The 26894-nt window shown below is 36.3% G+C and overlaps 1 protein-coding gene across 1 annotated transcript; it reads left to right on the forward strand.

Annotated features, from left to right (window-relative positions):
- The first annotated feature begins 140 nt into the window (after positions 1 to 140).
- LOC144445739 (monomeric sarcosine oxidase-like) lies at positions 141 to 26802 on the forward strand. Its single transcript, XM_078135383.1, has 8 exons — positions 141 to 265; positions 1134 to 1203; positions 1467 to 1661; positions 22985 to 23201; positions 23561 to 23727; positions 24601 to 24787; positions 25527 to 25660; positions 26580 to 26802. Exons 1-8 carry the CDS (start codon positions 166 to 168, stop codon positions 26713 to 26715), a joined length of 1206 nt encoding a protein of 401 aa, XP_077991509.1. The 5' UTR covers positions 141 to 165; the 3' UTR covers positions 26716 to 26802.
- The last annotated feature ends 92 nt before the right edge of the window (positions 26803 to 26894 follow it).

A 26894-nucleotide genomic window follows, 5' to 3' on the forward strand; every position in this document is an offset into this window, starting at 1 on the left:
AGTAAACCTGATGTTCCGTGCGCAGAAGTATTCTAACCTTTGCCTGAAAGGTCACTTTAGCGATTGGTTACAGCTACATGTATGTGACATGCTATGCAAGCTTGAAGGTCACCCCTGTGTAATTATGTAAATAGTAAAACCAATTGCACTGTAGCATTGTCAATAATGGCTGCTAGCGATCCACAGTTCTACGAGTACATCGTGGTCGGCTGTGGAGGAATAGGCAGTGCTACTATCTACTGGCTTTCCAGGAGAGTTGGTCCAAGTAGGTATAGAATTTGAGGTCAATGGAATGTAATATTAATCGAGTCGACACTTCTATGTTCGAGCACTAGCAATTATTGTTTTCATACTTATTAACGAAAACAATTTCAATACTACACACCCAGTTATATGCTTATATCAAGGTAGTTATGAGATAATAATGTGGTGGATTCAGTAGTTAAAAATATTTGTTAACCCTGTGTTTGTTCCATTGCTTTGGATAACACAGACCGACTGATGAATAGTCCAGACGGTGAACACAACAAACACAATGGCCTCGACCAGTGACCCTTGCTTTGACCTAAATTGAAAAAGGTTTATTTGTATTGCTATTGAGATGTAGACATGGTGTTTATATTACATCTCAGTTCTAGAAGTGTGTCATCGTCGATAGCGTCATTGAATATATTATAATAACGAAAAGAGAACTGACGAGGTACTCCTAGGCTAACCTATTTTGCATGCAATTAACACATTTTTTAATGGTGTGTGTTCGTACGCCTGTGTATCTATGCATGTATGTATGTATGCATATATGTATGTATGTATGTATGTATGTATGTATGTATGTGTGTGTGCGTGTGTGTACGTATGTATGTATGTATATATGTATGTATGTATGTATGTATGTATGTATGTGGGGAGGGGAAGAGTTGCCTCCAATATGGCTTGGTTCGAGCACTTATTTCAATCTATTTAGTGGTAACTATAATTGACGATACTAGTATTATCTTACCTAACCAATGTGTGATGGCATACATATTATGCTATTATTAGTGGCTCATTCGTGTGAATGTTTTAATATGCCTTTAATTTGTCAATGCTTGTTGGTATGATATTTGAATACACAATTGCATTCGTTCATTTAGATGTCCTTGGACTTGAGCAATTCAAATTGGGTCATAACCATGGCGGTTCACAGGACCATTCCCGAACAATGTAAGTAAGATGATTATTGTTGTTGTTGTTGTTTTTTCTTGTTATTTATCTTTTATAAAAACATGCTACATGTCCTTCTCATCGTACAAAACTTAAACATCCAAAACTAAGCAAAAGAGGAAAGAAAATAGCAAAACAAAACAATCAACACAGCGCAATTTTAGATTGCGTTAATTAAAAATATAAAATATCTGAAAATAAATATAAAAATATTGCCAAATTAAACGTCTACTTATGTGGTACAGTTACCTGTTGTCTTGTAGGCGGGTTGCGAATGCTAAAGAGAAGTATATCAAATTATTCCAGGACAGCTACAGTGCATTTGAAGAAGTAGAAGAAGAATCTGGTATACAGTTAATCTACAAGACTGGTGGTTTACAACTTTTCGCTAGTAACTCACCAAGCAATGACTTTTTGGTGGAAAAAACGAAATCTAACCTGAAAAATAACAATCTCGAGTAAGTTGAGAAAAATGTATCATCATGTAGTGCAGTTCTGGGTATTTGGTAGATGACAGACAAACATACATGACATGACAGTGGCACGTAGACACAGAGGAAAGTGAAACGGTTTGATGAGAATGCTAGTTGTACTAAGTAACTCACACGCTTTTAAACATTTATCACGAAGGCATTCGCCCTCTATGGCATAAGATGTCACATATTCTGTCAATAAAATAGATTCTTACTTATATACATTGAAAAGTATTTAAACAATTTCATTATTTAAATTTCCCCAAATCAATATGCTATATCAAAAAGTATTTGAGATTCATATTAATACTAATTATGCTAGTCAGTGCACGCAGATTTAACCCCCCCCCCCAAAAAAAAAAGAAAAGAAAGAAAAAAGAAAAAGAAGGATGTAACTACAAACTTTATAAATTATGTGCAAATAGGAGTAATTTATATGCTGTCAATTTCTACAAAAGAACTAATGAGATCTATAGAAAACAATATAGAATACGTGCAACAGATTTTATTTTTTTCGAATCGGTTGTTCCTGGGAAAATAATAATACATACATACATACATACATACATACACTACCAGACAAATGTAACTTGACCAACACTCGCGGGACAAATGCATTCGAAACGCGGGGAAATTTGCGTGACACGCAAATGCGTGTTGGGAGTCACGTGGAGTACTCGCGTTATATCCCTCGTGTTTCATTTCAACCCGTGTGTTGCGTGTCACACTGTACATGCATGTCTTTTTAAGTGTTTCAAGATTTCACATCATGGTAGTGTAGAATGATATTCATGAACCAAGGATGCATTCTGCACACCCAAAAAATGAAACATTTACTGTTTACGTTGTTTTCTGTTACTAGACTCAAACGTGTGACTATTACACTTCACGTAAGCATGCGGCTTGTTGTGTTGTGACCATGTCGTGACTAACTGTATTCGACTACATCGTTTGGCGTCTTTCACAATTGCGATTGTACATGTATGTAATAAAACGTGCCTGCACACTTGACGACTCAAAACATGAGATGAACGATATCTTCCGGTCGATGAAAGACGGGCGCGTTCACTTCGTCTTTATTATGCATATTGAAAATGTCTTACTGTGTTGCTTATGTGACTACTTCCGGTTTTAGTACAATCCGTAATTTTAACAGTTAAAACATATACTAGTATTAATAACTTCAGCCTCAGACAACTATAGTGGTTTGAGTTTCAGCTAAACAACAGCAAGGCTTTCATATTGCCGTAATAGCCGGCAATTTACATGTTTGTGTATTTATCATTTGGAAGTAGCTTACAGCATGAAGGTAGACAAAGGTTGTGATTTTACTAGTCTAGTAACTAGTAGGGAAACAATGAGATTACTTAGCTACACAGTGCACAAGTCGTACAGATACCCGTAAAACACGTTTCTAACTTGAATGGGAACAAGACGAAACATACACTGTACTTCAACATTATTCAGAGTCGTCGCCATGTGGAGGTCACGAGTGTTATGGTCAATACAAATATGTACAGTGTATGAGAAAATGACCGTGCGAGTAGAATACATTTGCATTAACACTCAAGGCTAGCGACTTTTTCTACTCCGCTGCAGGTGATAACACAATTTCATATTTACCCACTTCTTATGAATGGCTTCCAATGAAATTTAGTTTGTGTCTTATAAATCTTTGAGCATAGACGTCGTTTCTCTCCAACCTTACGCTATGCTTTGAGTTTGTAACATGTTGGAAACGACGACGTCATCAGTGGACATTTCTGCGCGCAATGTACATAGGCTTATAAGTATTGTTAAAGTCAACGACACCCGGGACTTGTATTCTCACAAGTAGTTTTTGAACTTTTTACTGAAGTTCAAACGATTAAAAGAAGTGTTTTAGTGGTCTGAGACTTAAGTCGTGGTTTTGTCCTTGGAGTTTAATGAACACACACTAGATTTGTTTAGTTTCCTACCCTATTAAATTGTCTTACACATTACATCGAATGTTATCCTGGATGTGTTTAAACACCGTAGTTTATTTATTTTAGGGATAACGACATCTAATCTATGCTTGTGTCAACAGTTCTTGAAATGTGCACGTATGTCATTTTAGCGAGTGTTATGTTTCTTGAAAATCGTTTTTGAAACAGAAAGCATTTTTATATCGTTGCTACATGAAACGATCAATAACTAAATTTGTTGTAGTGAAAAAAAAAGGATAGTAGCCCTAATCACGTTTATTTACGCTGTGTGCAATCATTACAGATTCAATGAACAAGTACGTCTTTTACAGTAGATTTTTACATGTTATATTTTCCGTACCGTCTCGGGCGAAAATCAGTAGTGCGTTCATCATGCATCATGTTGCTGTCTTTGAAACGACGGCATGGTCGTGAACTATTGTCGTTGGCTTGTTTTTGACTTAAGCCTAGTCTTTGATTTTCAAGTCCATTGATCGTTTCTTACATATGATTCGTCATGCGTCAGGACATATTATGTAATATGTTTGACTGCTGCTATTGTGTTCCTATTTTATATTTTCTGACTGGAGAGCTATCACAGTAAATCATTCATGTTTTGCCCATGTGCATGCGTGTAGCATGTTATTGTTCACATCTGCATTTACCTGTAAAATACATTGTGATTGATCGACTTCGACTTGCGCAACATGTCTGCTAGCTAGGTATGAGAACGCTCTTCAAAGTTCAAAGTTCGAATTGCGTGAAATATAATTAGCGACACATAACTTCGACCATGGGTGGATTGGTGGAGATTCTGTCAAAATACCAACTAACGTGTAACCAACGAAATCTCATGACAATAATTTTCATTTTCAATACTTTCTTAGATTTGCTAATTACGTGTATTTGCAATAGGAGAATTCTGCCGTTGCAAGGTTGACGCAATCTTTCGCTTACCGAGATTAGTAGTTAAGGTTATAGACCACGATAAAGCTAGAAAAAATTACAAAATTAACTTTTTGGGGGGAAATGACTACCAACCATTTGAGCTATCATTGTATGCAACCCAAATAAATGTAGCACTTCTCAATCTTGAGATATGGGAAGGAATAAAAAACCAAAACAAATGCACATGGCTTTACAACCATTTGCACACTTTATTATAATATAACGGAAAGTGTCAAGTACTAGGCAGCTCATTAGCATACATTTGACGAAATGTGTCAAGTACTTGGCTACTCATTTACATAAACTTGCTGATACAGAACAGTCTCAGACCAGTAAAAGAATTGCTATGGTCATGGTACAGTGTACCACAAGTATGAATAACAAGAGGACGTCCTTCCAGTGTCAAAAAAGAGTTGCCCAATAATGTAATGAGCGAGCTAAAAAAATGAATAAAGAGAATGAATTAGAGTTGCTGTCTCTCTCTCTCTCTCTCTCTCTCTCTCTCTCTCTCTCTCTCTCTCTCTCTCTCTCTCTCTCTCTCTCTCTCTCTCTCTCTCTCTCTCTCTTACTCAGTCTTTTCAAGATATTGCTTATAACCGATTGTCTACTCAAAACTATTTAAATGGTGAAAACATTTCTCAATTTTAATGAAATTTTACTGTGCATAAAGGAATGTATTACAATAGGTGTCAAAATGCAAGTGAAAGTCAGCTTTGTTACAGTTTAGCACAGATGGTCTTTGCGAAGTCTTCCAAAACCCAAAGGCATCCTACAACAAAGAATGGTGGAAAGGTGTAAATAGTACCACATCATCACAATTTTAAACAAAAAAGGGAAAAAAGTACTTATCAGCTGATTTATCAGCAACGCATCGATCCTCTGGGGAATCCATTTTCGCTATCTAGGCGAAGTAATGATTCATAGCCTAGGTTTACAAAACATACTCGCCCTTGTGGTACAGTAGTGGTGATTATGTTTCAGCGAGTGAAGTCAAAACCCACGATTTGGAAGTTATCTTTTCGTGAACCACATGCATAGCTATTTTGTAATAAAAAAAATAACTCACCACTCGTATCTCTCCCGTTATCTAGTAATCTATCTGTTAGACCTCGGATGTTCTTCCGTTACAATTACGACACACGACCTAACATCGCTATCGAGGATGTTTGGGCAAGCCCTCACTGCAAACTTCGTTCGCTTATATGTTATAGTAACTTATACGAAAGAAAGCCCGAACGTCTAGCAGCAAGACTAGTTATCTAGTACATGACAGGTCAACAGATCGTTTCCATGTAAACATAATACATATACCGTCCCGTGTTGTTCATCGACACTACTTCACTTAGGTGACACTAAATAAAATGTCACAGAAACGAACAACGTGGTACATTGTCATTCCCAGTTATTGAATTTTTGGGTACATGTCCTCAAAAATCTACGATATTCAATGTACAGATTTTCCATCGGTATACGCGGTACGTCAGTATCGAACGCTAAGTCCGCCCCCGCCCCCTTCCCTTCGTAGCACGTAGTACGTGTCATCACGCTACAGTCTTCGACCTTCCAAATGCGAAGTCGTCGTATACGCGTAGTAGAGCGAAGCTGTCGGATAACTATCCCTCTTGAAAACTATGTACTCGCTTATTTCATTTTCTTTTGATTGAGTTCATTACCAACCACAAATTGACACGAGGTGGTTTCGTCTTCTTTCTAAACACGGCCCGTGCTCACTGAAGCCCTCGCGTGGTGCCGTGTCATCTCCGACTATTTTTGCTTTTGTAAAAAAAAAATTAATATGCCGAAGAGCTAGAGACATGAGAGAGCTATATTGCTAGAAGTGTCTAACAGTTTTCGTTTTGCATTGACGTTGAAGCGATGTGTTGAATCATAGATCCTCCACCCATGGTTGAATGTACTGTGTATGCTGTATCCAGATGAACCGGCGCTGGTAGACACAACAAATTCAACAATGGCAACATATCAAATTACAACAATAGTGGTGCGTCTTTTGACGTTGATTTCGACACAGATACATGTTATGTATCAAAATAAAAACAATCGACTCTGAGTAAGATGCTTCTAAGCAAAACATAGTAGTATTAGTACATCTACAATCGCGACCGGACTATACATTGTTACTCCAAGAAAATACCATCATACTAAATATGTTTTATGAAGCTAACTAGATTCTTTATTAGTTAAAACACCACTTTCAAAGCATTTGGTATATTTTCCGTCGTTTCATGTTGAACGGGAACCCAGGGAACATTTACTCTCTCACCGGAAACCACTACGTTTATTTTACATAAAACCTGAGACCGCTAAAACGTAGCTTGACACTCTGCTTTCCATAAAAGGAAGTAGGCTCCGCCCTCAATTTGTTCGCAAACATATGCAAATGAGGAAGTTAATTTTTAACCCGAATAGCCAAAATCGCATGTCGAATAGTGGGCGTTGGCTACCTTTGAACTGACAGATTTCATATTTTTTGGCCAATAGAATGGTCATAACATGGAAAAAAACAAATTTTCTAAGGTGATAAAGGATGTGACACTTACAACTTTTCTGTAAGGAATGTGTTAAACGTTTTTTGTTTGTTTCAACCCAAACACATGTTTTTGTCATTTTCTCAAGTTTACATTTTGTAAAGAATTGCGTTACTTTGTGGAAATTAGCAACCTCAAAGAGTACCCGACAATAACAAACACAGTAGGATCTTATTCACCACGTCAGTGGCTCCAAAACCGTGTCTCAGATTTTTGATTGCGTCTTTTGTTCGAAAGTAAGACGGATTTAGATGAGACATACATGGTTTATTTGGACACTATTTATTATTATTTATATATCTTCGTTACAAAAACAGATAGGAAAAATCTGAGACACGGTTTTGTAGCCACTGACGTGGTGATAAACACTGTGCGTCGTTTTCTATTGTTGGTCGAAATTTGAAGGAGCTAATTTTTGTTGAACCAAACATGCAAATTATCACGTATGTAGAGGTCACGTGATCTGAAGTACATAAAACCAAATTTTACTAATTTCATTGTAAAGAGTGGATCAAGAGCTTTCAGAAAATGTATAGTTATGGATGTGTATAATCATTACTTTCTTAACTGCAAACCAATATCAGCAAGGGACATTGAACGTGGTCTATAACCTTAAATCACTTGTACACTAACATGAAGTGGTTTCGCAACATTTTGTATAAAACACTTCCGAGTACAAATATGTAAATCTTACTAATTTCTTTTCCTGTTACAATGATGTGATTTTGTGTAGAATGTGTCAATTGTTTTAATGTCAGGGCCCGTAATTTTCACATGAAGTTTTCTTGTCCGTCGGGAGAACGGATTTATGTTTTCACTTGTTCAGACACAAAGTTTACTTGGCAAAAGGCGTCGGTCGACGGCCTACCTGACTTATAGTATATTGAATACTGTAATATTTCATTATGATAAAATAATTGTAAATGGTATGGCATGAAACAATATACTTTGAGTATTTTTGTTGATGTTAGTTTTCGAAATTCAAATTTCAATTTCGACGGATCAGGAGAGGGTATTGTCATCACCTTGACATGTTGAAATAACAGCAGATAGGAAATTTAACTGTTTAGTCCTTGAATTTAAAAAATCTCCAGGGGAGGGCGGGAACTCCCTGCCGTACCCACCACCCACTTGGCTCCTTCAAACTTCAAATCAACTTTTACCGTTTACCTTTCAATTTTACCAGCAATAAGTGCTTGTAGTCTAGCTATCGTTACAACAACTTCCTCACGTCATTTATACATGTACGCCACAATACAACATGTACATGTGATCATGACACGCGTGTACCATGTCTTCACTTTAATAGTGAGGTCATGCAAGGAGGACTTTAATAGCTATCCATGTAATACGTCGATGTCAAGTCATACCAAATATGATCCAGTATTTATGTCAGAAGTGGAACTAGTTAATTGTATCTGCTGTCCAGTAGTGGAATGTGATGAGCTAAAATAATACATTATAAATGAACTGCTATCACACTATCATAGGTTTTGACAACGCTTCACACATGCATAAAAAGTGTGTTGTTTTCAGTGTCACTCAACGGTCACCCAACTCTCGTGGCCCGGGATTATTTTCGTGGCTATCCCGAAAGGGTCTATAACACATTTTCAGACGATAAATTCTTTGAAATAACAACCATTTAATTAACGTGTGCGTCTTTTGATTTACAAAATGTATATAATATGCTACAAATACACGAATCCTGTAGTTTATTGAGTGTCCGTATCGTTCAGTAAACCCTCGTGGGGTGGGATAATTTATGTTGACTTTACCTCATAAGTGACAAATTTGATAGAGAAATTAAACCTAAGCCTGAATATTCGTCGATGGAAAATAAATATTCTTAGTTACTTTTACATACGGGAGTATTCTGAATGTTTGTCTATAGACTAGGGTTCGCACGGTCCTGGAAAACCCTAGAATTTCAAACCCTCCCTAGAAACCCTGGAAAATGCACCCTAACCCTAAAAATGATCGCGATCGATTGATTGGCGATCGACATTTCAGTACGTGCTCGAGCACATATTCACATGATTCACTACACTCGTTGAATAACCTTTTTACCCTTTATACTGTACCATACGAACTTTTGGTTTTGCCCTGTTCGGAGTCCATCAACGTCATATCAACGTTCTCTTGATTACATGACCTGACTATTAATTTTCAAAATTATTACATCAAGTTTCCACTTTAAACACGCCCATCTGAAGCCCTGATCGACGTGTAAACTTAACAACTGTAAATTAAAAGGGAAATGCCTGACATATTCGATGATATCGTCTAAAAGTCTAACATTTTGGATAACTATCCCTTTTCCAATGATCGGTAATATCGGATAAAAGACTTCGTCTTGAAAGTCTAAGTTATTCAATGTGTTAGATATATATCGGATAGCATCGATAACATCGATAACATTTGATAAATATGCTTCATTGGGAAGGAATCTCTGTCGTCTGGATAGGTATTCAAAATGTTTGTTTTTTAGACAATATTATCGGATAAAAACGCTTCATCGGGAAGAGAATTCCGTCGTCAAGTTTGTCTAAGTTTTTCAAAATGTTATATGTTTAACGATGCTATCGGATAACACCCGACACTACCGTACAGGCGTAGGCACACGTCCACACAAATGGCTGTCTGATATAGTTATTTTTCGTTGAAATAGAATTGACGAAATGCAATAACAACGTAGTACATTTTTGTAATTACATTTCTTCTTGTAGACGTAGGTATTGTTTTCAAGTTGCACTATCACCGTTTTGATTTCTGAAGGCCAGAGTTAATATGTAGTTTATTGAATGTCATGGTGTAACTCTGTCGTTCACGCAACCCTCGTGTTGCGGGACCATATTTCCATTTTGTACTTGTTAAGGATGCATAATTTTTTTCTTGCATTCATTTAATATGACAGCTTTTATCACCACAATAGTTAAAGGGAACACACTGAGTGCGTACGTATATATATCAAAGATAACTGTTTTTGCTGCATACTTGGTATTCACAGTATTCGGCCACTTTTTCATCTCCTCGTATCACAGGTTCATTTTTGTGACTATCGAAAAAGAGACAAGTTATGCTTTCAAAAATAAACGTTTGAAGAATCTGTGAATCTTTTTATCTCGCAAATATAATAAATAATGTAAGTTTTCTCAATACCTCACCGGCACAGACAGCATGTACATGTACATGCACATTGTACATGTACTGTGGTGCGTCAACTCGCGTGACTTGGGCCGTGTTTCGTGGCTAACCTTAAATGTCAAATCTTATATGAGATATGATAAAACTGCTTAGTTGAAAAGGGATCTCCGTCATCTAGATAGTCTAAGTTACGAAACTGTTAGATTTTTGGACGATGTTATCGGATAAAAACGCTTGGACGGGAAGGGACCTCCGTCATCAACTTTGTTTAGTACGTTATTCAACATGTTAGATTAATTTATTTGGTCGGCGTGTAGTCATCCAGGATGCTTGCACGAAATACATTTACTACATTATTTTATACATTCACTACTTATTATTACGAATGTACATTGCATGTTTGATTTCATTATCTCAGCACAAGAAAAAAAAACGTACCATAAATCTTAATCACTAATTCATCTGCTTTTACATGTAATACATCTAACATGACGCTGTCGTACATGGCACACATCTACATGTACACACATTTTAATTGACTGAAATGGTTGTCCGATACAATTATTTTTCGTTGAAATAAAATAGGCAAAATGCAATACAAAGTAATTTATTTTTATCTTATAAACGTAGGTATTCTTTTCAAGTCGCACTATCACATGCCAGTTTACATGAGAGTTATGTAGTGTACATGTACATGTGTATAAGATGTCACGATGTAACTCTGTCGTTCACGCAACACGTCACGCAACCCTCGTGTTGCGGGACCATATTTCCAGTTTGTACTTTGCATCTTTTCTAAGCTTTTGTCACCAAAGTCATTTTAAGGAGGAACACGCCGAGTTTGTACGTTTATCAAGTATAACAATTTTTACTTGAATATTTCGGTGTTTACATTCTTCAACCACTTTTCCCTGCCTCGTGATGCAGGGTCATTTTCGTAGCTATCGTAAAGGAGACGAAGTTGGGCTTTAAAAAATAAACGTTTTAAGAATCTTTTTATCTCGCAAATATGAAATATAAGATTTCTCAACATACAGCATATACATGTACCGTGGTGTCTCTGTGCCTCTCAACTGTCATTGAACTCGAAAATCACGGAGTAACGTGTGGAATTGTGTCTTTCCCTAGGGTATGTAGCTAAGTATGTATTACCTGTGGGAGCTAAACTAGATAAACGCAGCTAAACTGCATGACTTTAGCGGATATGTATGTTCTAAACTTATAAACTATCCACTAATTAGTAAGTTTTACAAGGATGTATCCGCTAATTATCGCATCTAAATATCGTTCTCAACTTTATAAACGTTATCCACTAATTATGGCATCTAAATATCTACCTACACTTTATACATTATATAAACTATCCGCTAATTAGACGGGCACAATATCAATGTGACAATAGGGAGTATGATTTTTGAAGCAGTCAAAAATACACCTCGCTAGATCATATATGGGGGTAGTGTTTGTTTGTTGTCGTTTACTCATGTATGTATCTACTCATGTGTCGGTTAGTTTGTTTGTTTGTTTGCTTTTGCTTGCTTTTGTTTGCTTTATTTGTTTGTTTGTTTGTTTATTTCTACGTTTGTTTACTTGTTTATTTGTTTGTTTACTTGTTTATTTGTTTGTCTGTTTTTTTTACTTGTTTGTTTACTTGTTTGTTTATATTTGTAAACAAAACTAACTGAGCCTGCGCTCACTGTGGTATGCCAACCGAATGCCTGCAAATGACTCGGACACATTTGTTGGCTGTAAGATAAACTGTAATGTTGACAGGTTTTACGACTGTACAGCCAGAATGTTGTCCAAAGTCCGTCCTTGTGGCGTAATTATTGTAATGTATGCACCATTATATACATGTGAATACCCGTCACATTAGCACACAGGTGTTTGTTTTTCTACTCAGAATTGTAGTGAGAATTTCAGTCGATTTCGATATGCCGGTTATGGTCACGCTTGTGAGTTCGAGTCAATTTGAGGCGAAAGGGTAACGTTGGAGCAGAAGTTCTATTTCAAAATTTAGAATATCTTGTCGACTATTTTCATTGCATAAAGCACACAAAGATAACGTGCTTGCCATTGGAAAACAAAGACAAGTGTCGATACCGTCCTCGGTTGCTAAAATTCTAAGACATATATAATGTAAACGATGTAAACACTGAATGCGGGGAGCACTAGTGCTTCAAGTGGCTAGGCAAGTTTAAATCTAATGTTAGAAGAATGACGTAATACAAGTTCAATTTTTATGGGGTCATATGTGAGTACAGAAATGTTATGTAAGTGTGTGCTAATCCCGTACATGTCAAACAATGTGTCAACATTATGACAGATAAAGGGCATAAGTGTGGATAGTTTATAAACTTTCTAAAGTTTACAACGATTTTTAGATCGGATAATTGGCGGATATATCCTTGTAAAACTTTTTACAGTAGGGACAGTTCATCTAGTTAGCGGATAATTTATAAAGTTCAGAACGATATTTAGATCGTCTAAATAGCGGATATATCGTTGTGGGATATTTAAGTTCAGATCGTCTAAATAGTGGACAATTTAGAAAGTTTATAACGATATTTAGATGGTCTAAATAGTGGATAGTTTATAAAGTCTAAACTTTATCCGCTATTTAGACCATCTAAATATCGAGCTAAAGTTGATAAACTTTAGATAGTTTATAAAGTTTAGAATTAGAGTTAGACCATAATGGTTAGACACTTCTAACTTAGATGACTAAATTTCAAGCTAAACTTTCTAAACTTAAAAAAGTTTAGATTTATACACTTCTAGCTTAGCTGTCTAAACTTCTAAGTCCTAGCTAAACTTTCAAAACTAGCTAATACACCTTACTGCGTGAGTTGGGCCGTGTTTCGTGGCTAGTACCCGAAACAAATGTAAGTACAACACTGTCTACCACATTTACAATAATAAAATATCAAATTCACTGAAATGTTGTTGGTGCTTGACTTGAGAAATGCGGATAAATGGAATTGTTGATAGCCCAGTGATTTGTCTTGGTGTGACCTTAGTGGTCTGAGCTGTGACTATCTCAAGAAGTTCAGTCTCTACTCTGTCCTCTTTATATGTATGTTTCTACCGCTATGTACGATCATGACTTTAGTTGAATGTAAGTACAGGATCTGTAATAGCCCAGATACTGGGTGATGAAATGTCTTCAGATGAACCAAAAATATGTTACCAGGAATAGTTTGCGAACGTGTGATTTTACTTGACGTTGTTACATATATATCAAATGTTACAAATGTATTACAATCAAATATTACGTTTATCGTCTAATATCGATCGTGGACGCCGCATACGATTTGCCCTCACCGTGATTACACTCTCGAGTTAAATATTATTCTTTACAGATAACATGTTGCGCTATCCTCAATATTGTATTCAGATATTGGGTACGTGAACCTTGTTTTATGACTAATGTACATTACATAACATTATATAACATTACATGACCTCACAATTGGTGAATGGAGTAGTGGGCGTACAGTGAGCTAGATTCAATGCATGGAAGCAGATCAATGGAAGGAGATTTAAAGATAGTGACAGAGACAAATATTATCAACTGGATGTATTCGATGGTAGTAGCTTTCGCAAACCAGAGATTTTCGTCCCTGACGAAAATGGTCAAATAAAATATATATGGTACAGACAGTAATAGGGATTGGAAGCCTGTGCGTAGACATGTAAAGAAATTATCGTAAGCATGCCTAATAATACGTCCTTAGAAACAATCAAATTCTGGTAACGATGAATTAGCGAGGAATGCCACGGGCAAAAGATGTTACAGCACTGGGGAAGGTGGAAGGTGTTTGAACTCAGACCACTAATACAATAAGTAAATCTTATAATCTTATGCACACATGTGAAGTCTAGCTCGCCTAGCCTGTTTACGGAATCAGTGACCTTTCCGAGTAGGAGAAAATTACGGGAAACGGCAGCGTTTGTGTTTGTTTTTGTGGAAGGCTACGATATTTATTTTTCTTCGAAAATCGCGGAAAGTATAATATAAACGCCAATATATAATTTTTGTGTAATGTAGAATCCATGAAGCGGTGTGTCCTCCTTTCAAATTTTATGCATGCTAGTCGAACGTCAAGAATGTTTCTGTTTACAACTCATAGTATTATGGTTACGTCACAGCAAATATAATCAAACGAAAAACAATCTGGCACTTGAATCTCAAGAATTGTGTGAGATATGACACATCAACGGGTGTGTTTCCCCCTCTTTTAAAGGTGATTCTATATACCCTATACCACAATCTTGAAATTTTTTCTTTACATGACTCTTAACCAGTAAATTCAAAGGTAACTATTCAAAATTGCAGAAGTGAGAAAAAAAAGTCAAACAGGCGATTGGTGACCGACCCGAGCAGCCATGAACTTACAAGTTATATGTTACACTGCCTATTGTTCTAACGTTTGGGAATACAACGTCATATAGAGAGGAGCGTTTCGTCTCAGTATATTTACATGTAGTATACTAAGCAATAGCAGCCAGTGGCAAATTCAATGACGACTTTATCATGTTCGATGGATTGTTTTTTTATAAATCTTATGTAGTATAGCTATATAGGCGTCGTGTCTTACAATAGTAGCAATAGTGAAAATGCTACTAATGATTTTGGAGAGCATTGGGTTGATCATCGAATTCTATTGCTGATTTGGACCTCGATAAAACTAGGAGCTCAACAATTGCTACAAGTCGATAGCAAAATACCAGAATGTAATCGAACCCGAGAAATCTTCATAATTCGATCCAAGCTGCAGCATAAATTGTCGATTTTTTTCCGTCCCAGAAGTAACGTGATTACTACATCTAAAATGGGTTTGCGGCGCGGGAGCAGGCATTTGACGAGACAAAAAAGAAGTCGGCCTAATTGTGTGATTGTGTAATTGTGTGTAATTGTGTAATTGTGTGTAATTATATGAAATGTCATATAAATGTTTCACAGTTTTCGTTGCAGTCTTGTACTGTATGTATGTATGTATGTATGTATGTATGTATGTATGTATGTATGTATGTATGCATTCATGCATGCGTGCATGTATGTATGTATGTATGTATGTATGTATGTATGTACGTACGTACGTACGTACGTACGTACGTGTGTGTGTGTGTGTGTGTGTGTGTGTGTGTGTGTGTGAAAACATGTTTTTTTTAAAATCATACATATTGATTCGAGTGCCTGTGACATGACAGTGTATATAAGGAAGTTTGTAGAATATACCAGCTCCGTGTAGCATGGTGGTTAGTGCACAGGAGTAGCAGTCGGGAGGTCATGGGTTTGAATCCCACTGGAAACTAGGGATTTTTCTGTGACCGACCCAAATCCAGGGCGAGTGTTCTACAGACTCAATGGGTAGGCTGTATCACTCAGCCGTCTCTCACTCACAAGACCAATGCGAATATCGGGGGGGGGGGGGGGGGGGCTTAGAATAATGACTCGAAAAGTCGGGGACGATTACTCACACGAGCCCACAGGTGCTGTTTGCCGGGCCTGGGTGACTCAATGATAGCCTGTGGACTGACTGGGAAAGCCTTGACAGTTCCACAGCTGTAACGTGATATAGAGCGTGCAACATGGCCCTGTCAGGTAGTCCCACACCTGAATGGAACTCTGTGGAAATTCGTGTGATTGTGTGTACATGTCTGCATAACAGAAAATCGGTGGGAGGAATTCCCAGTACAAAAAGAAATTCAAAAAGAAGAAAAAGAAGTATACAATATTGATTTCGTACCTTCGGCTCGCTGCTGAAAATTATTTCAACTTCTTCTTCACATACTCCTGCTATATATCTTCTCATTCCTCTAGTGTCGTAACCAAAGTTCTCCTCCAGACAATTCTCAAACGTAAAGTACTTAAATTCAAACGCTGTTCATTTAAAAGCCAGTCAACAGTACTGCCTCGCCAAAATTTGCAAATATTTTTCAACAACTGATGACCGTCTCGCTCCTCATCACTTCATATGTACGTCTCATTATATACTTTAGCACATGCTTCAAAAATCATACTCCCTATTGTCACATTGATATTGTGCCCGTCTAATTAGCGGATAGTTTATATAATGTATAAAGTGTAGGTAGATATTTAGATGCCATAATTAGTGGATAACGTTTATAAAGTTGAGAACGATATTTAGATGCGATAATTAGCGGATACATCCTTGTAAAACTTTTTTCGCTAGGGACTAATTAGTGGATAGTTTATAAGTTTAGAACATACATATCCGCTAAAGTCATGCAGTTTAGCTGCGTTTATCTAGTTTAGCTCCCACAGGTAATACATACTTAGCTACATACCCTAGGGAAAGACACAATTCCACACGTTACTCCGTGATTTTCGAGTTCAATGACAGTTGAGAGGCACAGAGACACCACGGTACATGTATATGCTGTATGTTGAGAAATCTTATATTTCATATTTGCGAGATAAAAAGATTCTTAAAACGTTTATTTTTTAAAGCCCAACTTCGTCTCCTTTACGATAGCTACGAAAATGACCCTGCATCACGAGGCAGGGAAAAGTGGTTGAAGAATGTAAACACCGAAATATTCAAGTAAAAATTGTTATACTTGATAAACGTACAAACTCGGCGTGTTCCTCCTTAAAATGACTTTGGTGACAAAAGCTTAGAAAAGATGCAAAGTACAAACTGGAAATATGGTCCCGCAACACGAGGGTTGCGTGACGTGTTGCGTGAACGACAGAGTTACATCGTGACATCTTATACACATGTACATGTACACTACATAACTCTCATGTAAACTGGCATGTGATAGTGCGACTTGAAAAGAATACCTACGTTTATAAGATAAAAATAAATTACTTTGTATTGCATTTTGCCTATTTTATTTCAACGAAAAATAATTGTATCGGACAACCATTTCAGTCAATTAAAATGTGTGTACATGTAGATGTGTGCCATGTACGACAGCGTCATGTTAGATGTATTACATGTAAAAGCAGATGAATTAGTGATTAAGATTTATGGTACGTTTTTTTTTCTTGTGCTGAGATAATGAAATCAAACATGCAATGTACATTCGTAATAATAAGTAGTGAATGTATAAAATAGTGTAGTAAATGTATTTCGTGCAAGCATCCTGGATGACTACACGCCGACCAAATAAATTAATCTAACATGTTGAATAACGTACTAAACAAAGTTGATGACGGAGGTCCCTTCCCGTCCAAGCGTTTTTATCCGATAACATCGTCCAAAAATCTAACAGTTTCGTAACTTAGACTATCTAGATGACGGAGATCCCTTTTCAACTAAGCAGTTTTATCATATCTCATATAAGATTTGACATTTAAGGTTAGCCACGAAACACGGCCCAAGTCACGCGAGTTGACGCACCACAGTACATGTACAATGTGCATGTACATGTACATGCTGTCTGTGCCGGTGAGGTATTGAGAAAACTTACATTATTTATTATATTTGCGAGATAAAAAGATTCACAGATTCTTCAAACGTTTATTTTTGAAAGCATAACTTGTCTCTTTTTCGATAGTCACAAAAATGAACCTGTGATACGAGGAGATGAAAAAGTGGCCGAATACTGTGAATACCAAGTATGCAGCAAAAACAGTTATCTTTGATATATATACGTACGCACTCAGTGTGTTCCCTTTAACTATTGTGGTGATAAAAGCTGTCATATTAAATGAATGCAAGAAAAAAATTATGCATCCTTAACAAGTACAAAATGGAAATATGGTCCCGCAACACGAGGGTTGCGTGAACGACAGAGTTACACCATGACATTCAATAAACTACATATTAACTCTGGCCTTCAGAAATCAAAACGGTGATAGTGCAACTTGAAAACAATACCTACGTCTACAAGAAGAAATGTAATTACAAAAATGTACTACGTTGTTATTGCATTTCGTCAATTCTATTTCAACGAAAAATAACTATATCAGACAGCCATTTGTGTGGACGTGTGCCTACGCCTGTACGGTAGTGTCGGGTGTTATCCGATAGCATCGTTAAACATATAACATTTTGAAAAACTTAGACAAACTTGACGACGGAATTCTCTTCCCGATGAAGCGTTTTTATCCGATAATATTGTCTAAAAAACAAACATTTTGAATACCTATCCAGACGACAGAGATTCCTTCCCAATGAAGCATATTTATCAAATGTTATCGATGTTATCGATGCTATCCGATATATATCTAACACATTGAATAACTTAGACTTTCAAGACGAAGTCTTTTATCCGATATTACCGATCATTGGAAAAGGGATAGTTATCCAAAATGTTAGACTTTTAGACGATATCATCGAATATGTCAGGCATTTCCCTTTTAATTTACAGTTGTTAAGTTTACACGTCGATCAGGGCTTCAGATGGGCGTGTTTAAAGTGGAAACTTGATGTAATAATTTTGAAAATTAATAGTCAGGTCATGTAATCAAGAGAACGTTGATATGACGTTGATGGACTCCGAACAGGGCAAAACCAAAAGTTCGTATGGTACAGTATAAAGGGTAAAAAGGTTATTCAACGAGTGTAGTGAATCATGTGAATATGTGCTCGAGCACGTACTGAAATGTCGATCGCCAATCAATCGATCGCGATCATTTTTAGGGTTAGGGTGCATTTTCCAGGGTTTCTAGGGAGGGTTTGAAATTCTATGGTTTTCCAGGACCGTGCGAACCCTAGTCTATAGACAAACATTCAGAATACTCCCGTATGTAAAAGTAACTAAGAATATTTATTTTCCATCGACGAATATTCAGGCTTAGGTTTAATTTCTCTATCAAATTTGTCACTTATGAGGTAAAGTCAACATAAATTATCCCACCCCACGAGGGTTTACTGAACGATACGGACACTCAATAAACTACAGGATTCGTGTATTTGTAGCATATTATATACATTTTGTAAATCAAAAGACGCACACGTTATTTAAATGGTTGTTATTTCAAAGATTTTATCGTCTGAAAATGTGTTATAGACCCTTTCGGGATAGCCACGAAAATAATCCCGGGCCACGAGAGTTGGGTGACCGTTGAGTGACACTGAAAACAACACACTTTTTATGCATGTGTGAAGCGTTGTCAAAACCTATGATAGTGTGATAGCAGTTCATTTATAATGTATTATTTTAGCTCATCACATTCCACTACTGGACAGCAGATACAATTAACTAGTTCCACTTCTGACATAAATACTGGATCATATTTGGTATGACTTGACATCGACGTATTACATGGATAGCTATTAAAGTCCTCCTTGCATGACCTCACTATTAAAGTGAAGACATGGTACACGCGTGTCATGATCACATGTACATGATACATGTTATTAAGTTCTTTAAGAAATTGCTCAGCCCCATGACCTTTGAATACTGGTCAATTTGTGACAGTTGTAAAATTATTTTGTCATCAGCTTTGTACATATACACTACCTGTCCTTACTTCTCATGTCGGTGACCAAGGAATCATTACTTGAAAGAATAATCATGCGAATAAGCCAACCACCAAAGCCATGTATCAATTTGTAACAGCGCAAACTGTCAATATGACAATTTAGACAATGTACCGTACGTAAACTTAGACGTCCGTTATGTACATGTACATGTACATGTAGTCTATCTGCTAGACCTCGGATGTTCTTCACATAGAATACGACACACGACCGAACATCGCATGTTTGGGCAAGCCCTCACTGCGAACTTCGTTCGCTTATACTATCGAAAGAAAGCCCGAACGTCTAGCACTAGCAGCAAGACTCATGCATATGTACATGTACTATTTAGTTCACAACAAGTAAAACCATTTAGATTTAGTGACTAACTCAACCAAAAATGCATCGAAGTCCATTTTCTAAGTACACGTTTCTTAGTTTTCTAGGGGCTTTTGCAGTAAAAAAAATACACGCAAATCCTTGTACATGTACTCTATACACGTAGTTCTAGAATAAATACTGAAAACTGTTCCAGGGATGTAACACTGCTGCCCCTCCCCCCGGGGGGGGGGTACTCAGTGTAGTAACGGCATATATACTTGTATGTACCGCGGTTTTGACATCCCCCTCCCCTTCGACGTACATGTACAAAAGTCATGTACATGTACATGTATGGTACATTGTACGTATTTGTCCTTTTCGGGATAGCCACGAAAATAGTCCCGTGCCACATCGTTTAAAACGTTCATTTTATGGCGTGGAAAGGGTTATTTTTAGTGAATCATATTCCCAAAGACTTGCATATTATATCATATTGGAAGATAAAAAAGACATAACGCTTTCATAACGCTTATTTTACAGCCATTTAAAATCGATATGTTCATTTGTCATTTATATGCGACACTCACATTATTTAAAACGTTCATGGAATAAAAATGTGTGGCAGCCATTATCTCTTTTGGGATAAACACAACAATGACCCCACGCGTCACGAGGGGGGGGGGGGTGAGTGATTTCATGATCGAATTACACCAAGACGTTAAGGCCTATTTAAAAAAAATTTGTGGTTCCGATTACGCTCCATTTTAGAATAGTTGGGGTAGATAGATTTTTTTTTAATTTTCATACGTGAGTGTCAAGTTCAGGTAATTATGTTTTCCGCTGTCTCCATATGGTCTCTGTGTTATTGGTTTCTTCCCATCAGATCACAGGGTAAAGGACAAATGATCAATTTTGTACTCGCGATTTTCCGGATTTCTAATATTATTTTCTGTATATTTCAAATAAAGTTTTAAATACTGTTTCCTCTCACTGTTTTTCTCTATTTCCTACCTGATATCAATGTCTTATCTGTGTTTATCAGCTTTGCATTAATTAGTAGCTTGCTAGAACAAACTCACTATTTGCCCAAATTAACGCATTATACCGTGAGTGTAAACATCTACTGATACCACTAATGGTAGCACACGGATTAAAAGACAAAAATAAGTGTATGAAAAAAAAAGATTTTGTCAATTTGCTATCAACGGGAAACTTCTGAGGCGACGTCATCGATAGAAATGAGCGTCACATGCATGATGGCCCGTATCAAGTTTCCCCCCTTTAAATTGAGATCGTAATTATATTCACCGACTGCAAAATGGTAACCTACATGTACATATACATATTATGATGAACGTGAGTTATATTTTATGAAGGGATAGTAGATTGTAGTCATGTGGGTTGAGTGAATAAATATATATTAAACATCAAATATATCCCGCCCACTAGCTACGGACTACTGCACTGTTTATTTATTGGTAGTGTAGAGAAAACTGAGCAGTGACGACAAAATAAATGAATTAGATGTAATTACAAATATTAACATATATCACGCTTTCTATGACTAATAAGTGTATCGATTTTACAGCGATATTTATCATGATACGCGGATAACCTTTGACACTGCTGACTTCCGTTGTTGACCCAGAGGCTAGGTCGACATTCCAAAGACGAGTCTGTACGCATTCGATTCGTACTGTGCTTGCCATTTCCTTTATGTGAAAGTGCATAACAGTGTATTCGTCCACCTTGTATCGTTGCTAAAACATCGATATTCAAAACATTTTCATGTCTATGGTTCTCCGTGGTTATAGCAGACAGATCAGTGCATAAAGTCGTGAGCGGTCTATAATCACTAACAAGGTTCATACGGCCAGACGAAATTGACAAAAGCAGTGCCGATAAATCACCAAATTCGTGAATAAAATAGCGTGTGACCACCCATGCTAAGCCATATGTGTATGTGTTGTTTTACAGTGAGGGCGGGAAGTATATATAAACCAAAAGGGTTTACGTAGAGCATAGAAGTATCACCCACGTGTAGAGTTCGTGGGATCAAGACACAACACAGGCCGAAAATATACCAGCGTTCCTACCGATAACTACATGTACGTGGACCTACTTGTAAGTTGTGGTAAACATACATGTAATAACATCAGGATAATCATAGTCAAACAAACGCTGGCACAGTTGCGGTCAATGTTTAGGCAGTCTTTTTTTTTTTTACTGAGCAGCAACTTTATGTAACACATTCTACAATATCCTGGTGAAATTTGGTCAGTATAAATTCACTACATAGCCATAGGAATTGAACTTGGTTTAATTCTACTATATAGTGTACTATCGTAAATAACATCACGTCCATGCATTTCACGTGGACCTACACGGAAGCAAAATGCGTGGACACAGCCACGCATGTGTGAAATCCCTCGTTTACACACGCGATAATCCCTCGTTTACAACGCGGGAATGGTCAAGAAACATTTGTCTGGTAGTGTACATACATACATACATACATACATACATTATATACATACATACATACATACATACATACATACATGCATGCATACATACATACATACATACATACATACATACATACATACATACATACATACATACATACATACATACATACACACACACATAATACATACATATATACATATATACACTCATGCATACAGGCAGACCGAGATATAAAATACAAACGTACATGTGGATAGACACATACAGACAGACCGACAGACAGACAGATAGACAGACATAGACAGACAGACAGACATGTATGTATGTATGTATGTATGTATGTATGTATGTATGTATGTATGTTTGTTTGTTTGTTTGTTTGTTTGTTTGTTTGTTCGTTCGTTTGTTTGGAATTGTGTAAAATATATGTATTGAAATTATTGTAAATTAATCACAGAATACCATTTATATGTTACTCACACCAGGCATGCTTTGTTACAAGGTGAACAAATACAGCAACGATTTCATCAATTCAACACTGAACCAGAGATAAGAGGTCTCTATATGAAAGACATGGGATTAATTGATGCAGCTATGGCCAATGGTGTACACACTCAGTTAGCAAGACAACACGGTGCCACGATACTAGAAAATTGTACAGTTACAAAGTTGGTCAAAGATACAGATGATGTATATGTATTGGTAAGTGAATGATGAAGGAACTGTAATACTGAATGCACCAAAATAAAAAAGAATGATCGCATGTTATATACATTATCATGCAATGATTAAGAAAATTTAATACAGTATGACGTTGTTTTTCAGTTACCTTTTCTAAAGTTGAAAAGAAAGCTTTTTGAAAGTAATACAAAGTATTTCTCAAAATTTGAATAGATAAGTCCAGTTTGCCATTACACTTTGTATGTACGTATACTCTTCTCATTTCATTATTTGAAGAAATATTAAAAGTCAAAACCCACAGCAGGTGTGGACCACTGATTATGGCGAATATTCACTTCGTGAATTTTAACAGCAGAATGATTTTATTTCTGTGAATATAGGTACATACCAATCAAGGCATATTCCGTTGTCGTCGTCTCATCATTTCATCTGGTGCTTGGACCAATAAAGTGATTGAATCACTGGGTTTTCAGCTACCGCTTACAGTTTCACAAGAACAGGTCACTTATGTAGCAACGCCACATATCAAAGACTTCACCAAGGACAAGTAAGTACAATAAGTGAGTTATGAAAGTTTGTTATTTGAGATGATAACAATTCCACTATTAAAATAGAATGCTTCTCAGGAATCATGAAAGCTATGCATGGACTTACAGGCAGAGTCACCGACACAGTGTGTGTCACGACCGTATTTTTGCCTTTGTCATACAACATTGGTGGATACAAAAAATTCATTGCTAACACTTTTGTACCACAGCTTACTTCATATTAAGTGCATCCACTTTCATGCTTCAGGAGTACCAATTTAACTGTAATAAACACTGATTGGTCAATTAATCGGATTATCGAAGTATGCTGTACACCACCTTGTGAATTGTATCCTAACGTACCGTGTGCCTCAACTTCCTGTGGTACCCATTACTGCTAGATTATTACTAGGTCTCATTGTCTTCCAGATGACGTCAGAGTATATGACATGTCTGTGGTCTCAAGACATATTGGACAGTTCTACAACGAGGCATAATAAAATACGCTTAATATACCTGGCTATTAGAGCACTAGCCAAGCATACCTCTCTTACCCCAAGGGCTATAATACAGTAAACATTTGTTCATGTTACAAAACCGATGAAAATAGCTGCTATATACTAATATCACGAATGTAAAAGTGTGACATTTATTAGTACCCAAATAACAACACAACATATCTGCATGTACACATTTTTTCAGTAAAAAACAAACCACCGTTGGACTCTCGTGCTACTGTACTAGTGACCTAGGGAAAATCAAAAACGATTATTACCCTCTGTATGCAAATTAAAGTCATCATTGTCAGTAATACCAGGTCCTTACCAGTCACTGAAGGCTATATAGAGACGATGTGTTATTAAAATACAATATCCTCCTCCTGTTTGTTTTAGTTTTCCAACTTGGGATTTCTTTGGTAACGATCACTTATACTATGGTCACCCAATCCATGGCAATACAGGTGTAAAAATTGCGATCCATGACAAGACAAATATTGTCACCACAGAGACAAGAACATATGAGCCTGATCCTGTCAAAGAGAGAAAATGTCTTGACTTTTTAAAAAAGTGCATACCCAAGGTTGGTTATTTTGCATCATCGTCATTGTCTGTCTGTCTGTGTCTGTCTGTCTGTCTGTCTGTCTGTCTGTCTGTCTGTCTGTATATCTGATTGTGTCTGTCTGCATTTATGTATGTATGTATGTATACGTATGTATGTATGTATGTATACGTATGTATGTATGTATGTATGTATGTCTGTCTGTCTGTCTCTCTGGCTCTGCATTTATATATGTATGTATGTATGTATGTATGTATGTATGTATGTATGTATGTATGTATGTATGTATGTATGTATGTCTCTGGCTGTTTCTGTCTGTTTGTATGTATGTATGTCTGCATGCATGCATGCATGCATATATGTATGCATGTATGTATGTATGTATGTATGTATGTATGTATGTATGTATGTATGTGTGTATGTCTGTATGTATGTATGTATGTATGTATGTATGTATGTATGTATGTATGTATGTATGTATGTGTGTGTATGTATGTATGTATGTATGTATGTATGTATGTGTGTGTGTATGTCTGTCTGTCTGTCTGTCTGTCTGTCTGTGCATGCATGCATGCGTATGTATATATATGTATGTATATATATATGTATATGTATATATATATATATATATATATATATATATATATATATATATATATATATATACACGAGTGTGTGCATGCATGCTATGTATATGAACATTTACAAAAAAAATGTCATCACTCATCAGCAGGTTGTCTATTCTCATCTGTTTCACCAGGCTGTAGGTCCAGTACTTTATACCAAGACTTGCCTTTACACCAATGCTCCAGATAATGGTTTCATCCTGGACTCTTTGGCAAGTAAAGGTTATCCACAAATCTTTCTATTCATTGGTTCAGGTCATGCATTCAAGTAAGTAATAAATGACTCTAATTTTGATGAATAAGTAATAAACATATAACTGCTTCATTATTTCAAAGTACTGCATTAAGTTTTTGATCCAAGCACAAAACTAGAAAATTATCACCTGAAATGAATTACCAACACAGATGAATTTCCATTTGAACATTATTTCAATGTTATCATCAAGATGTGAAATTTATGTATTTGATAGACTCCTATAGTGGTCATATATATTAGAATTGAGTATTGATATTTTGGATTTTTAATTGATAAAACAACTACAATGTCTATCTACTTCAAAAACAATGTGAAATAACATATACTAAGTCCTTGTTTGTAACTCAATAAATTGCAAAACATTAAAAAAAATGTGTACAATGTTTGTTATTGTACAATAACAACGTTTTTTACATTTCTTTTTGAAATTTAGTGAATGACAAACTAAGAGTTGATTTATACTTATTACTTTTTTGATTTTTTACAAGACCTGTGCAAGTTATTTAAATTAAATCATTTTGAATAAACAGTGTTGGCTAGCTGATCTAGGTTGCTTTGTCCGTGTAAAAGTACAAATAGTTCATATCCACGTCCTTAGTGGTAGTGGTGCTGTTTACCACTGTACTTATACCGTACTTATATATACTTACCCTATTATGGGAGGAGTGTAGATCAAATCTGGTCACATTTATAAGTCTGGTATCAACGAATCTGATACAATGCATTTGGCGTTATACACTTTTGTCACACTAAAAGTACGGTTCTAACCACAGAAGTGTTGGAACAATGTTCAATCCAATGTTGAATGATATTCTGGACAGACTAAACACTTTAAATTATGTTTCATATAATACTTATATTTCAACATTTTCTTGTATTTCCCCTGGTTGTCTTTTTAAGTGTTTAATTAGATTTTGTTGTCATTCTACAGGTTCAGTTGTTTGTTTGGAAAGATTCTGTCCGAGTTAGCTGTGGATGGTAAAACTGATTATGGTATTGTTGATGAATTTACTTTAAACAGAGAAGTTTTTACCAACCCAGATTTCAAGCAGAACTTCACGCCATGATACTTTCTAGCCATGATAAGAATGCCATGCTGTTGTTGACTATATAATTTCTAAGTCACACTTTTGAAACTTGTTAAACTGATTTCCTTAGAGTGTACAGTTTTTCTGGGGGTTTGTAGCTGATTGTACTTTGAATTTAATGAGAAAAATAAATAAATGACATTAAACATACATACATT

Source organism: Glandiceps talaboti, chromosome 14, assembly GCF_964340395.1.
Source record: "Glandiceps talaboti chromosome 14, keGlaTala1.1, whole genome shotgun sequence".
Classification (NCBI taxonomy): domain Eukaryota; kingdom Metazoa; phylum Hemichordata; class Enteropneusta; family Spengelidae; genus Glandiceps; species Glandiceps talaboti.